We start from the raw sequence: 15,156 nt of genomic DNA, 5'->3' as shown, positions 1-15,156 counted from the left end.
AACCCACAGCATATGTAGCTTCTGGTTCCTTCGCTCTGTAAGACCCTGTGGGTCTAGAACCCAGGCCTGAAGAGCTGCCAGGCACAGCTGGCATCTCCATGGTGCCACCCAACAGCAGTGATAACACAGTTGCACTCCAGTGCCGACAACACGCTATGGACACAAACCTTAGGAAGTCCCACCTCAAGGGGTCTGTCAGACAGCAGCTGCATGGCTCCTGATTGGCTTCCTCCCCATGTATAACCCAAGGGGCATTCCAGGAAGTGTCCAAGCAACAGCATGGAGCTCCTGTAACTGTCATGGTCATTCCTGCTCCTGAACATTTGACTTCGGCCTTGGCTTATTTGGAATTCCCTTCCCTGCTGACCCAGACCCTGAAACCTGCCTGGGCTCTGCTCCTTGGTATTGACTCTGGCCTGGAAGTGAACTATGAACTCCTCCACTATGCCCAGCTTCAGGTTTGACCCTGATCTGACCACTGGTCCCAACTGCCTTTGTTAGGATTCTGACACTCGCTCTTGCTCAGCTTCCTTTTCCTGTTTCTATTTCCTGTTTCCCGTGTGGGTCAAGGTCTCCTTGCTCGTACGTGGGCTGTTTTGGCCATAAGGTCCAGACTGTCCCTCAAGAGCTAGTACACCCCACCACGGAGACATTGCTAAATGCAGGGACATTACTGAAAGCATGTGAAAAAGGTCTCCAGAGGCCATGGCTAGCACATATCTAGTGATAGTGTCAAGACAGAAATGCCAGTTCTCGTACCATATTCACATATGGTCAAAATTAGAAGTTTAAATTTGGATTCAGAGCTCGTAGATGAGCTTTTAAGTGTTTAAAACCAGAATGTACTTGAAATATTTCCCAAAGATTAAATTGCTTCCTTCACTCCTTGCCCCGCTTAGAGTTACTACTCCATTTAGATCACTGCAGTTCAAATTGTTTCAGTGTTTCCATTGTACATCTACATTTCAGAATTCAGCCATAAAAATGCTCCTTGGGTTGAAACTCAGCATTTAAGGCCAAATACTGTTTCCTTGAAGTCACTTTTCTTGTTTCCATGGCAGAATTTGGCCCAGCAAGTCTTAGCTTTGGGAGTTGAAGGAAATTTAACACACAAAATTTGCCCACAAAACACATGGTTTGGTCATCTTCAAGTTCCTGGAATGCAAAGCGTATATGTACATAGTCAGTGATTTCAGATGTTAATGCTGCTATAAGCCTGTAAACAGCTTTGACTGCAGGCCTTTAGACCATAGCAACATGATTTCAGAAGTAAGTTTGCTTAGGGATGAATGACTGAGGCCTGCACAATGGGAGAACCACATACACAGCGGAAGGCAGAATCTAGCATTTGAGAGCCTGTAGGGTTACCATACGTCTGGATTTTCCCAGACATGTCCGGCTTTTTGGTCCTCAAATCCCTGACCGGGAGGAATTTCCAAAAAGCCGAACATGTCCGGGAAAGTAGGGAGGCATGGTAAGGGGACCGCCTCCTCCCTGGGGTTCAACTTTCCCGGCTCCTGCCGCTCTCCCCAGCGCAGCAGCCGCCGGAGCCTGGGAGGAGGCAGCTGCGAGCTGGGATGTCGCTGGCCGGCGCCGCTTGGCCAGGCGGAGCCGCTTGGCTAGGGCCGATGGGGCAGGAGGTGCTCGGCTGCTGGCCGGCAGCTGAAACTGGGGCCCGAGCCGAGCCGGAGCGACCGGGGCTGAGCGTGCTCGGCTGGCGCCTCAGGGCCCAAGTCGGGCCGGAGCCACCAGGGCCAGAGCCTCTTGGCCGGCCCCTGGAGGGAGCCGCTGGGCCAGGGGGGCCAGAGTGGGCCACGTCTCCTCGCATCCCCCCCCCAGCCCCAGCTTACCTGCTGCCTGCCTGTTTCAGGCTTCCCGCGAACATTTGATTCGCGGGAAGCAAGGGAGGGGGAGGAGCAGGGGGCAGAGCATTCAGGGGAGGGGGTGGAGTTGGGGCGGGGACTTTGGGGGAAGGGGCGGAGTTGGGGCGGAGCTGGGACAGGGAAGGGGTGGAGTTGGGGCAGGGCCAGGGCCCCTTGGAGTGTCCTCTTTTTCAGGGGTTCCAATATGGTAACCCTAAGAGCCTGTTCACTCACTAAATGAGAAAATGTGAGCCAGATTTATGCACACATATTTGTAGGCAGATACAGGTATATTTGTACTAATTGACTCTACATACCTACAAACAGTTCCACATGCATAGTCTCATTAAGTGTTTTGCAAAGCAAGAAACTTAAAGAACAGCTCAGATCTGCTCACAAAAGTAGTGACAGATTTATGCAGCACATACAGTAACTCAAGTACAGGGCTAGTGTGGTTTGCGCTTGGGACAGTCGGCTTGTCTAGGATTCTATTTGGTATAGAGTGACCAGACAGCAAGTGTGAAAAATTAGGACAGGGGGGGGGGGGGGGGGGGGGGGGTGTAATAGGAGCCTATATAAGAAAAAGACAAAAAAATTGGGAATGTCCCTATAAAATTGGGACATCTGGTCACCTTAATTTGGTACCACAGGACATCAGAGATGCGAGGATATTATAGCAACTTATGTTTGGATGGCTGGAACTCAACTGTTGCATGCATGTTATTCTACTGCTGAGCTGAACAATTTGTGCTCATCTATACATAGAGCATATACATGGGGTTCCAATAGGGGGGGATGTGATTAGCTGGGTTTTTGTTCTTTACACTTAACCAGACCACTTTCAGGGTGACCTTGTCCATATTAATAGACTTCTGCAATAACATGCAAACTGTGCCCATGCTTGATTCTGTGACTAACTGTGCAAGAGCATTTGTAAACAATATCTGAATGGAGAGAATGACTTTCACACTCGGAGTGACTATTTGTATTTAGCTCTTGCGTGAAGTGCACCTTTGGGGCAAACTTCACCCCAGATGTTTAGGAACAGGAAAAAAATACAGAGGGTTACATTCCTTGTTACAAAAGTGGCCAGCCTATGCACAGTTGTTATTCTCATTATAGTTTTTTAGTACTTGATCTTTGTCGATCTACAAACATATCCATTTTATAAGCCTCCCCATCTGCATTTTAAATCGCCTCTAGCCCAGAAACTATTCTGATGCATCAGATCACGTCCTCTGTCCTTTGATTAGAGGTGTGGGTCCTGCCCGTCATCTTTTTTTCTTTTTTAAGAGAACATGCAACACAGATTTGCGGAGGAGAGATGCAGCTGCCCCTTCTCACACAATTCTGTGGTGGAATAAAATTAACATAGTACAGGGAAAATCAAAATGGGAGGCTGTCACTACCTTAGTTTCCTACTCCAACAGAGGATGAAATTGTCCAACCTAGACCTTAACCAGGATGCTGAGGGTAATACCATAACCCTTTGAAAAAGTGTCAGAGGATCCGGAATGGCCAGTAATGGCCAGAACCTCAGGCATTATTTGAATCTAGGGCTATGTCTATATGTACAGTGCACATCTGTACTGATGCCACTGCAGTGCATCCGGTGAAGATGCTCTATGCAGATGGGAGTGAGCTCTCCCGTTGGCATAAAAAAAACCCACCTCTGCGAACGGCAGAAGCTGGGTCAGCGGCAGAAGCTCTCCTGCTGACATAGCACTGTACACACGAGTGCTTCTATCAGTGTAACTTATGTCACTCAGTGGGATGGAATATTCATACCCGTGAGCGACCTAAGTTTTGCTGGCATAGGCTGTAGTGTAGACAACCTAAGTGCTTGTGAGAGGAACACTTGTGACTAGTTACATTGGAAATCGTATATTTCTCTTTCTTTAAAACCCAACACACCTTTCTTATTGTGTGAATTGTGGACCACCACTGCATGTCCACCTGGCTCCCCATTTTAAACACTCCACAGGGACGTAGGGGTGCACTTTGCACATGCAAAAGTTATAAATGTATTACAGCAGCTTGGGGGGGGGGGGAAGTTCTCCAAAGGCTACCTTTGGCCATTCAATTATTATGCTAAGATTACCCACAGCAATCTATAGTACCCTTCATGTTCTGCAAAAAAAGAAAACATTTTGAGAATCAGTAAATGGAAAATTGGGAGCCTGAGAGGAAAGTTTGGCGAACATAAGGGTCTCCCTGTGATGAAGCTGACGGCAGACAGAGTTGGAGAACCATTAACAGGCAGAATTTTAATCTAGCAAAGAAACTCAAATACCTGTCCCTTTCTTGCCGGCAAGTAAAGAAGGAAAGTGCTATGCAAAAATGAAAAAAAGTTCCAAATCTTCATGGGAGAGGGCAGCATTAACCTTTGATGGTCATGATGAATAAAAGTTTTCTATGTATACGTTATACCAACTTTTGAAAGAAAACAAGGCTCAAGCCCATGACTTTAGGGTGTCCAGCATCACACTCAGCTAGTATCCTTAACCGACAAAAATCTTGTGATGGAATCTAGAGTATTTTAAATACATTTCCTTAAATTTACGAAGTGTTTTCCTAGTTATCAAGTGATGTGGCTTACGAATAGGCAGAAAAGCCAGGTTTAAAGTAGTAAGGAATGTGATATTTCAGGAAACATACTTTTCCCATGCACTGTATTTTGGGAAAAATTGACTCTGAAGTAACTTGGGAATCTCATCTGAAATTTCTCCATCCACCCTCCTCCCCCAATTACACACATCATCAAAATATCTTGGAATTAACAAAATGCCTTGTGCATTTGCTAAGTCTGCAGTCAAAATCCCTGCCCCTGGCTTCTGGAGGCAGGTATATGCATCTGTGCATGCTGTGTCTGAGAAACCACCATTGCAGAAAGCTGAACAGCTTCCACAACTCATTATTGGCTTAGAAGGAACTCCCCACAAGTCATTGTATTTGAAAAAGGGCTTCTCCAAGTTCTCCGCACACTGAATCTCTTCTCTTGGAGTGGGAAAACAGCCACAGAATTTTGCATGACGACCCTTAAGGCCCACTTGTGGGAATGAAAGAAGGTCCCCAAATCAGCGAGGCTGCTCTTGTAGTGCTTATCCCTGTTTGACGGAGAGCTGGTCTACACTACAAAGTTAGATAGACATAAACTGCCTTCCATTGATCTACTTGTATTTGTGTCTACACTTAAATTTGTCTCCCACCGACGTAAGCACCCCCTTGCAGCAATGCAGTAACACCACCTCCCCACACAGCAGTGAGCCATGGGCGATGTACTGAGGTCTACGCATTGAGAGTGTAGCCACTGCGTTACTTATGTTGACCCTAACAGTCCTCCTAGCAGCTGTCCCACAATGCAGTTTATGTATACGGAGGTGTCCCTTGAACCCTCCTGAGCGCTCTTGAAACTTTCAAGGAAGTGGTCTGCATTTCCCTTCCAAAAGGTTTCTAGAGATGGCAGTCTTATTTCTTCATCCATGGTAGAATACTTTCCCATGTCTGTCAGCAATAGCTATGGCAGACCATTGTAGTAAACATGCTAGTGGCATTCAGGCCTTGGCAGCTTTGGGATGCCAGCAGCAGCTGTCCACTGTGTCTTGTTACCCTCAGGAGTGAGATAACACTACCTGTCTGGTGCCAGTATTCAGTGCCATTGCCTCATACTCAGTTTCATGCAACTCAGCAATTCTCTCATTTCCCTTGTGGGCAATACTCATCCTGGCTGGTGCTGTGAGTGGTGCACACGCATGCCTAAGCGGACATGGCACTAAGCAAGTCTTGTTTAAAACTCTCAGGCAGCAAGGAAATCTGAATCTTAAGTTTCATGTTCTGATTTGACTATACTGACACTGGTATATTTGTTCTATTTGGAGTTGCTGCTGTTGCGGCCTTGAGGGGTTCCCCCTCCACACCCACAGAACACCTGAGCCAGATAAAGAGGAGAAAGAAGAGGATTTGGGATGACGTGTTCACTGAGATCCTTCAAGCCAGTGCTGCATCAGACCATGAGCAGAGGTCCTGGAGAACGAATACTGCAGACTGGATGGAGAAGGAAAAAGCAGACAGGAGAAAGACCCAGGAGTCCCAGCAGAAAAAGGAAAGGGAGATGCACCAGGACATAATGGGGCTTCTCTAGCAGCAAAACACAGATGCTGCAGACTCTCGTGGACTTACTGGTTCAACAATCACAGCTCGGACGACTCCATTTTAGCACCTCCCTGTATCCTGCCCCCCTCAACATTCCAGATGGTTTCAGGGACCGCATTCCTACCCCTACTACACCATACCAGGGGACAGAAAGGACAACCACAGCTTCACGTATGCTGATCTGTGAGACCCATGGTTGCTCTATGTGTAGCCAAAATTGACTTGAATGTTCTTTCCCTTTAAGTTCTATTCCATTAGTTTTTAAATGTATTTGCTTTTAATTTGCACAGATTTATTATTTGTAGTGGTTTCTATTTTTTGGAAAATAATCTTTATGAGTTCTCAACATATGCTGCAGAATATCTAGTGGTACTGAAAGCACCCACTTATTTGCTATTGTATAGTGTGACAGCTCTCAGGATCAGTGACCAACACAAAGTAATAATCATAAATATACAGCAAGCACCACAAAATAGGTGCACCGACAGTGTTTTATTCAAACATACACCCAGCACCACACAATTCTTAACAGGCCCCAAAACGGTCAGGCCAGATAGAGCACAGTCCACAATGCCTTACCATGGCTCACTGTTACCGTGATCTTTCAGGGCATCCTTGAGCTGTATAGCTCTGCACTGAGCTCTTTGGCAACTTTTCCCCCTTCACTTTACAGATATTATGCAGGACACAGCAGGCATTTATAACCATTGGGATTTTTTTTCACCGATATCCAATCTTGTGAGTAAACAACGCCAGCATCCCCTTCAATCTACCGAAAGAGCATTCAACGGTCATTCTACACCTGTGGAGCCGGTTGTTGAATCTTTCCTTGGTGCTGGTGAGGTGGCTAATGTTCAGCTTTATGAGTCAGAGGAGCAAGGGATAGGCTGGGTCCCCCAGGATCACTATTGGCATTTCAACATCACCAATGGTAATCCACTGGTTCAGAAAGAAAGTCCCTGGTTGTAGCTTTCTGAACAGTCCTGTATTCTTAAACAGTTCTGTGACATCATCATGTATCTTCCCTGACCAGTCACCATTAATGTTGGTGAAGTATCCCTGGTGATCCACCAATGCTTGAACATAGAAAAATAGCCCTTTCTATTGCTGTACTCTGGGGTGATGTGGGCTGGTGCCAAATTAGGGATATGCATGCCATTTATCATACCACACCACAGTTTGGGAACCCCATTGCCAAGAGTCACAGTCCTGTGTAGCAGGAGACAATTAATGGCTCTGCACATTTACATGACAATGGCCCCCCCAGTGGATTTTCCAACTCTAAAATGATTTCCCATTGCAGATTTCCCCAGTGCGATCACCACTCACCTCTCCACTGTCAGTGCAGCTCTCAGGGATGAACTCGACACACAGATCCAAGAACACAGCCTTGCACATCTGAAATTTTTGCAGCCACTGCTCGTTGTTCCAAACCTGCAGTACGATGCAATCCCACCCAGTCAGTGCTCGGGCCCGGAAGCAGCGCTCCACCATCAGCAGCTACTCTGTGAATGCCACCAGGAACCTTAAATTCAATTTGGCTATGTCCCACAGCAATCTGTCCTCTACAAAATCATCATGTTCCCCCTGATGTCCTGTACTTGCATCACTCATGAACATATTGCAGAGCTGTGCAGGTTCCATGCTTCCATCAGAGATGGCAGACAGTGAGCAGGGTGGCACGAGTTCATGGTTTTTTAAAAAGATGTGAAAATGATGGGATATGGATGACATTATGGGGATGGATAAAGTTGCATGCTGGGAAGTTGACTCCTTGCTCCCAGTCACCCCTGTATGACTTTTCTGCCCTGCTTGGCCTTGCCAAAACTTCCCAAAACACAGTGGTGGATGGTGGTGAACTGCACACTGGGATACCTACCTATGGTGCACTGCACCATGCATCGACAAAAGCACTCGATGGTAAGTGCAGTGCTGATGCAAGAAGCCAGGTATACACATGATACACTAACTGCAGCAGCTTTAACCAAAGTTGGTAGACATGGCCTTAGAGAAAGTTAAATTTCATTGGTACTTTTCTTTTTGTTAGTTTGACAACTAGGTTAGCTTTGGCACTAAAGCTGTGAAAGGGGAAGTGGGAAAATGGCAAATGTACCCTGTGGCTTCATAGAGGAGTGTCAGGTGGTCACCCATTAGAGATTACGCTATGAGGAGATGGGAAAGAAGAATCCCCTTTTCTATCCCCCCATGAAGTTTCTTGAAGACAAAATGTAGCTAACTGAATAGCAAAGGTGAAGGGTAGTAGTTGCTAACAAGGTAGAAAAATATTGATGTAGCATCTTTTATCCCAAAGCACATAGTAGAGCTGATTGGAAGAGATGTAAAATCTTTAGGTGAAAATGTTTTTAGTTACATTTTCATAAAGATTTTCCATTTTACACTAAAAATAGGATATATATAGTACAGCACTAAAATTCTGGGGTGCAGGACAGAAGTCAGGAATGCAGCAAACCAATGTAGGCTCTGAGACTGGCCTCTGACAGAAAGTGTTTTATTTGTTAATGTCCATGCAGAGCAGACAGGACCTGAATTTTTTTTTAAAAAAGATCTTGGCCAGGAGATGCAGCATCCTGGTAGTAAAATGTATCCCTCGTGAAAGGATGGAGAGCTGAACTGATCATACTGGATTTGAAGGTGTGGGCCTAATGAACAGCTGTGCTATCTAATCCCTGGTCAACAAGGGGTTATATCTCATCCTAATTTCCCCCTCCCCTAAAGCAGGTGCTCAGAGGAAGGGCTGAAAGTGTGACTGTTAGGGAATCACTGGACAGGGCACGTCTTTGGGAAGCCATAGTGAGTCCCCATGGCCTGAGGTTATAAGACAGAGCTGAACTTCAAGCCCTGGGGAGCTTTTCTTCTGTTTCTAGTAAGAAAATAAATTAGAAAGTAACACACTAAGCATTCAAAGAAAAGACCTTGCTTATTGGAATACTTTTCAGTGGAGTATTTGGTCAGGAATTCCAGGTATTTCATAGCACATGCACAGGAGGGGGAAAAAAGTGACTATAAAGGATAAAAAAAGTTTCCAATTTAATGAACTTTAAAAGATAGATTTTTGCTTTTGCAACCTTAAGATTTGGGCTTACAAAACCAGGATTTACAACAGTTTTTTTTTTAAAGTATAAACAAAGACACTCTAAGAAGCCATCTCGATTACAGCAATCTGAGTCCCACTATTACAGAAATGTTTTTCCACGGGTAAGATAGCAAAATATTAACACTTCCTTGTTGCTACTTACACTTGTTTTGAAAACGTTTCCCCCTCCAACCTTCTTACATGCTCGTTAAATATTCTATCACTCATCATCGGTGTTTCCCCTTAGAAAAACGGACCCTGACCGGGAGAGAGGAAATCATCTATGGCACGTCATTTCTCTCTCCTCCTCCTCCTAATTCATCAAGGTTTTTCAGTTCCCACAAGGGTAGCACATTCTTTTCCCTTCTCCTTCCCTCTCTCCTCTTTCCTTTCATCATCCTTTCAGAAGCTCTCTCTGTCTTTCATTTTCTTTTTTCAGGGCATTTTACCTGTCCTCCAGGTACAGTATCTGTGAGGCAGTTATACTGAAACCAATGCTGAACCACAAGCTGAACAGAATGGTATTGCAAAAAATGTCTTCCCAGGCAGAGTTCCTTATTCCTGAAAATCAGGCAGCCTTTGCTAGCACTTTCTAGCAACTACTACATTCAGCACAAGCATTTTTTTCTTTTATCGATACTATCAGAACCAAACAAGTAATTTTTATGCCCTATGTATCTGTTTTCTCTTTCCTCCCTAGATTCCTCTCATCTAATTGTGTGGGCAATAGTACCACTACCCCAGTACACCTAGTGTGTCAGGGCTGTTGGACTACTGCACTCTAGTAAAAACAGGGCCCAGCCAACATTACCCATCATTCCAGAATGATATACCAGCTTCACAGCGACAAGCTGCAAAGGCACCCTTCTCTGACACAAGACACCTCCTAAGTTTCAGTGTAGCCATATTTAGGGTAAATAGTTCATACATAGAAATACTTGTTGAGCTGGAAACCACAGGTCCAGTTGCAATTTCAATATTGCAGCATGGCAGAGGAAAAAACCAACCACGTACTCTAACACCAGCCTATTTGCACAAGCTCCCTAGTGTGATGAATAAGACCAATTTTGATACAAATGAACAGCAAAATTGGAAAGGCTTGAGAAGCTGTGTCAGATATATTATACATTTTCCCCTCCCTCCCATCTATAATCATCCTTCTTTCTTTGACAGATTGCCTCTTGTAAGTATGCACACAGAAGGTAATGCTTTTGTTATACATCCCTGCATTCAGGGTCACGTTCCAGTGACAATGAACCAAAGTATGCCAGGCACATTCAAGGGTATATTTCTGCGCCATATTTGAATGGCCTTTGACTGGAGTTGGGTCTACATCAATTCACACTTCTAACACCAAACATCAATATTTCAGCATAACGATGCAACTGTATTAACTTTTTTTTAAAAAGGTAAAAGGTATCATAGGAACAGCCTAAGCTGATTTTGGAAAGAGGCTTGTTTCCTACACCTTTGTATTCGTATTAAAATGACTTCACTGAAGTACACCAACGTAAGTGCTTTATGAAGTATCTCCACATACATGAACGAGGATATTTTCAAAACATATCTGACACTTCTTTACTTTTTGAAGTGGAATACAGGGCCAGAGCGCTTTTTCCCATTTGCTCCCATTTTCTTTAAAGAACACACTGCACAGCACTATCAGTGTGGTCTAATTCAACAATCATTCTTCATGAGACTGTAAAGCCTGCATTGTAGAATAACTATCAATATGCAAAAACTCCTCTTCAGCAGAATAATTACATTAACACCAGTCAGATTAGGTGGCTGGCTGAACAAACAACACACGTTCACACAAGAATAAGTCAACCGTCTTAATAAGGATTTACTTTAACAGAACCTTGAAGGGTACACTATACTCAGTCTCATTATCAGAGAGTTGATTGGATTTTTATACAGCATGAGCCATAGGCAATCTAAAATAGACCCACTGAAGAATGGAAAGGAGAGTCAGAAAAGCAACATTTTAGACCCCCGGCTCTTGGTGCCTTTAATACTTCCTGTTTTTCTTTTTTTTAAGGAGAGAGAGCGAGCACGCACGCAAGAGAGAGTGTGCTAAACAGATATTTTCATTTATCATGTTTTTAACTTCTTTTCTGATGAAGAATTCTCTGAATCTGTGTCTTCAAACTCTGCTCTGTGCCTTTTCAGTCCTCCAAGAGCTTGAGAGCTCTCACTGTCTGTCAGATGCAAGTTGCTGATATCCTCTTTCGTACCCACACTGTAACTGTTGGAGTCCATTTCAGACAGGCAACAGTCTTTGTGCAAGGTCACACCTGTCTGTACAATGTTGCCATTATCAGCATTTAAGTGTGATTGTAGTCCTTGGGTTATAGTCTCCTGCTCTCCAAACCTCTGTCCATTGTTGAAATATGAAGGGCAAGGATGTAAGTGGCCATTATTGTGATTTACACAGGATGTCTCAAGGTTCCGGTCCTCACTGTCATCAGTTTGGTTTCTGGAGTAATTACCAGATCCGCTACAGATGGCGGCAGCAGAGAGTGAATCCTTGGAAATAGCCAGTGAGTGGTGGCTTGATGCTGGTTGACAGTTCTGGCTGTTTTTCTGTTCTAGAAGTCCTGCAGTTTGAGTGCATGGCTCTTCGGTACGACTACTTAGCCCTTTGCAGATGGCTTTTCCATTGAGCTTTTTAGTCTCAAAAGAATGTTCTACAGACCCACTGCTGGTGTCTTGGGATGTGCTTTCTTGATCCTCTGTCCGTCGCTGATTGTCGCGTTCATGATCTTGACCATTACTAGAGTTTTCTACCGTACCATATTCCTTTAAAGTTTCTTTGCTGTGGCTTTCAGTAGAAATATCTTGGGCACCTTGAGGAACTAATAAACTCAAGTTACTAGCATCTTCCTTATTTAAGGAGGGTGCTGTACTGTGTCTTCCACTAGTTCCTGGTCTCCCCTCATCATTCTCCCCCTCTTCATGAGAGGATTCACCATCTTTACCAGTTGAATAGGATATATAAGAATACTGAAGCCATTTGTAAGCCTTGTAAATCTTTCTCTCTACTGATTCATTATCTGAGCAAGGAGAGGCCCTTTCTTTGAGGACCTCCATATTAGTAGAACTTCTTCCAGGTGAAGAAGCTGGAGAAGAAGAAAGGTCATCTACTTTGATCTGTGGGTAATCATAGAGATCCTCACCTATGTAGGTGCTCACATTTTCTGGATTTGTACTAGTCCTCTCTTCCCTTTGCATTTTCTGTCGTCGTCTCAATGCATTGCGTTGACGTGTTGATGCACGTCGTTCATTCAATTCCTCTTCATCATCTGTGCTGCTACTACTGCTAGAACTGCTAGATTCATTCTCCTCAGGACTTGGGGACCTTGGCCGTGGGAAAAGGTCTGTGTCCAGTTCTGCTTCACAGGTATTCTCATCAGAATCAGACTCATTGGAAAGAGCCAGGAGACGTTTATCCTGATATCTTCTAAGTGCAGATAGCCTCTGTTGACGAGAAGCCACATCTTCTCTTGCTGGCGGAGATTCTGTTGATCTTAAGGTCCCCAAGTTATAGGCTGTTTCGTCTGATTCTTCTGCCATTTGCGGTGGGGACTGATGAAGAGAGGCAGAGGACTCTGATTCACTATACCCGGAGCGTTCACTTACTCCAGCATGGAGCTGCAAGATGGTGCTTTCACTAAGGTCACTGTCGGAGTCAGAACTCCAGCCTTCAATCTCCCGGCGCACGAGGGAGTCAAAGAATGCCATCATTCGTGGATCTTCCTGGACAGACTGGTTGGCATAATCATGGGACAGACCACTGCCACTGTTCAGCACAAGACTAATGTACTCTTCATGAGTGTAGAGGCAACGTGAATCATCCTCAATTCTACCATCCAGATCTCCTGTGCAGTCAGGCTGCTTATAAGGACTCCAGATCTGTAAGAGTAAAACAGAAGAATACATTGCTTTTTATATACACATATATACACACACACACACGCACACACACACACTATTTTAAATACATACTATTTAAAAGGATTTCAAATACTATAGCAACACAAATGCAAAGATTATGATATAAAAGACCATGTTTTAGACATAACTGTCCCCCATCTCCCAAACAAGAACTTCTAGTACTTGGAGAACTGTTCCTTTCACCCCATTCCAGATTTTTTTTAAAAGGAGTTTTTCCTCCCTTGGCGGCTCACATCACAAATCCCCAATAATTTCAGTATTTCAGACTGTAATATTTCTTGCAAATATCAGTGTTCTATTTTTGTATAAATAGGTGTTGCTTACTCACTATGGGTAAGAATAGTTTGTTGCCTACAGTACAATCTAAGCAATAATGAAGGCACTTGTTTCCCAGGAAACTAGGATCACTTGTAATGATGTGCAGTGACATTTCATCCAGTTGCATATATATCTATATAAAAAAATCTGCTCAGTGATCAGGATGCTGAATGCATGCAGGTAAAAAGCTGAATATTACTAGTACATCTGCTAAACAGTCCTGAATTAAAAGGTTATGTGAGAGATTGACTTCCCCATCCCTCAATGCATCTGATGTCAAGGGACTGCAGTAGATCTAATCAAAAAGATCCCCCACGCCTGCATTCCCATGAAAGAGAGGGGAAGTAAGAATGTTTAGATATTTATTTACGCTACCTTTGAAGGGGAGCTGAGCAGTGATGTTGGGAAATTGATTGACTCAATGTCAACAGTCTTGGCTATGCTACTGATGCAGAGCCCAGTGCTGCTAGAGGTTTCTCGATGAAAGAACAGAATACCAATGCTCTGTAGGGATTATGGGATGCACTAGCTAATGCAATACTTAAATCCTCTTTATTTCCAGATGGAGAAGCAACAAGACTAAAGCATTAATCTGGACTCTGATACTAACCACCATCACCTTGCTAATGATTAATATAAGTCCAATATTATAATTATGTATATATGTATTGTAGACAGAGCTGGCAGCATCACCTATACAGAACCCTGGTCTACACTACGGAGTTAGGTCGAATTTAGCCGCGTTAGGTCGATTTTAAAATGAATGCATCCACACAACCAACCCCGTTCCATTGACTTATAGGGCTCTTAAAAAATTGACTTGTATACTCCTCCCCAGTGAGGGTAGTAGTGCTAAAAATTGACCTTGCTGGGTCGAATTTGAGGTAGCATGGACAAAAATCAACAGTATTGGCCTCTGGGAGCTATCCAAGTGCTCCACTGTGACCACTCTGGACAGCACTTTGAACTCTGATGCACTAGTCAGGTACACAGGAAAAGCCCTGGGAACTTTTGAATTTGATTTCCTGTTTGGTCAGCGTGGCGAACTCAGCAGCACAGGTTACCATGCAGTCCCCCCAGAATCGTAGAGCGTAGAATGTTTCTACGCTCCCTCTATCATCTCCGTCCCTGAGGTTATCGCAGATTAGAAGGCGAAAAAAAACGCACTCGCGATGACATGTTTTCCGAGCTCATGCAGTCCTCCCGCACTGATAGGACACAGCTTAATGCATGGACGCATTCAGTGGCAGAGGCCAGGAAAGAATTAAGTGAGCGCAGAGGCAGGACGCAATGTTGAGGCTAATGGGGGAGCAAACGGACATGATGAAGAGTCTGTTGGACCTGCAGGAAAGCCGAAAAGAGCACAGACCCCTGCTGCAGCCACTGTATAACCGCCTACCCTCCTCCCCAGGTTCCATAGCCTCCTCACCCAGATGCCCAAGAATGCGGCGGGGGAGGCTCCGGGCACCCAGCCACTCCACTCCAGAGGATGGCCGAAGCAACAGAAGGCTGTCATTCAAACAGTTTGATTTTTAGTGTGGCTACAATAAGCAATGTGGCCTTGTCCTTCCCTCCTCCCCCACCCCACCCGGGCTACCTTGTCCGTTATCTCTTTTTAACGGAAATTAAATAAAGAAAGAATGCATGGTTTCAAAACAATAGTTACTTTATTTCAAAGGGGAAGGGTGGTTGGCTTACAGGGAATTAAAATCAACTAAGTGGGCAGGTTTGCATTAAGGAGAAACGCACACAACTGTCACACCGAAGCCTGGC

General features: G+C 44.6%; 1 protein-coding gene across 2 annotated transcripts in view; it reads right to left on the bottom strand.

Annotated features, from left to right (window-relative positions):
• Positions 1-9,045: 9,045 nt before the first annotated feature.
• Positions 9,046-15,156, bottom strand: part of DCAF5 (DDB1 and CUL4 associated factor 5) — a 95,512-nt gene continuing 89,401 nt past the window's right edge. For both annotated transcript variants that reach the window (XM_034769337.1, XM_034769338.1), the window contains exon 9: positions 9,046-13,023. In XM_034769337.1, coding sequence (XP_034625228.1) covers positions 11,206-13,023 — 1,818 coding nt within the window. In that variant the 3' untranslated portion in view covers positions 9,046-11,205. The remainder of the gene's footprint in view (positions 13,024-15,156) is intronic.

Source organism: Trachemys scripta, chromosome 4, assembly GCF_013100865.1.
Source record: "Trachemys scripta elegans isolate TJP31775 chromosome 4, CAS_Tse_1.0, whole genome shotgun sequence".
NCBI lineage: Eukaryota > Metazoa > Chordata > Testudines > Emydidae > Trachemys > Trachemys scripta.
Note: the sequence above shows the minus strand (reverse complement) of the source record. Positions and strands in the feature narration are given on the sequence as shown.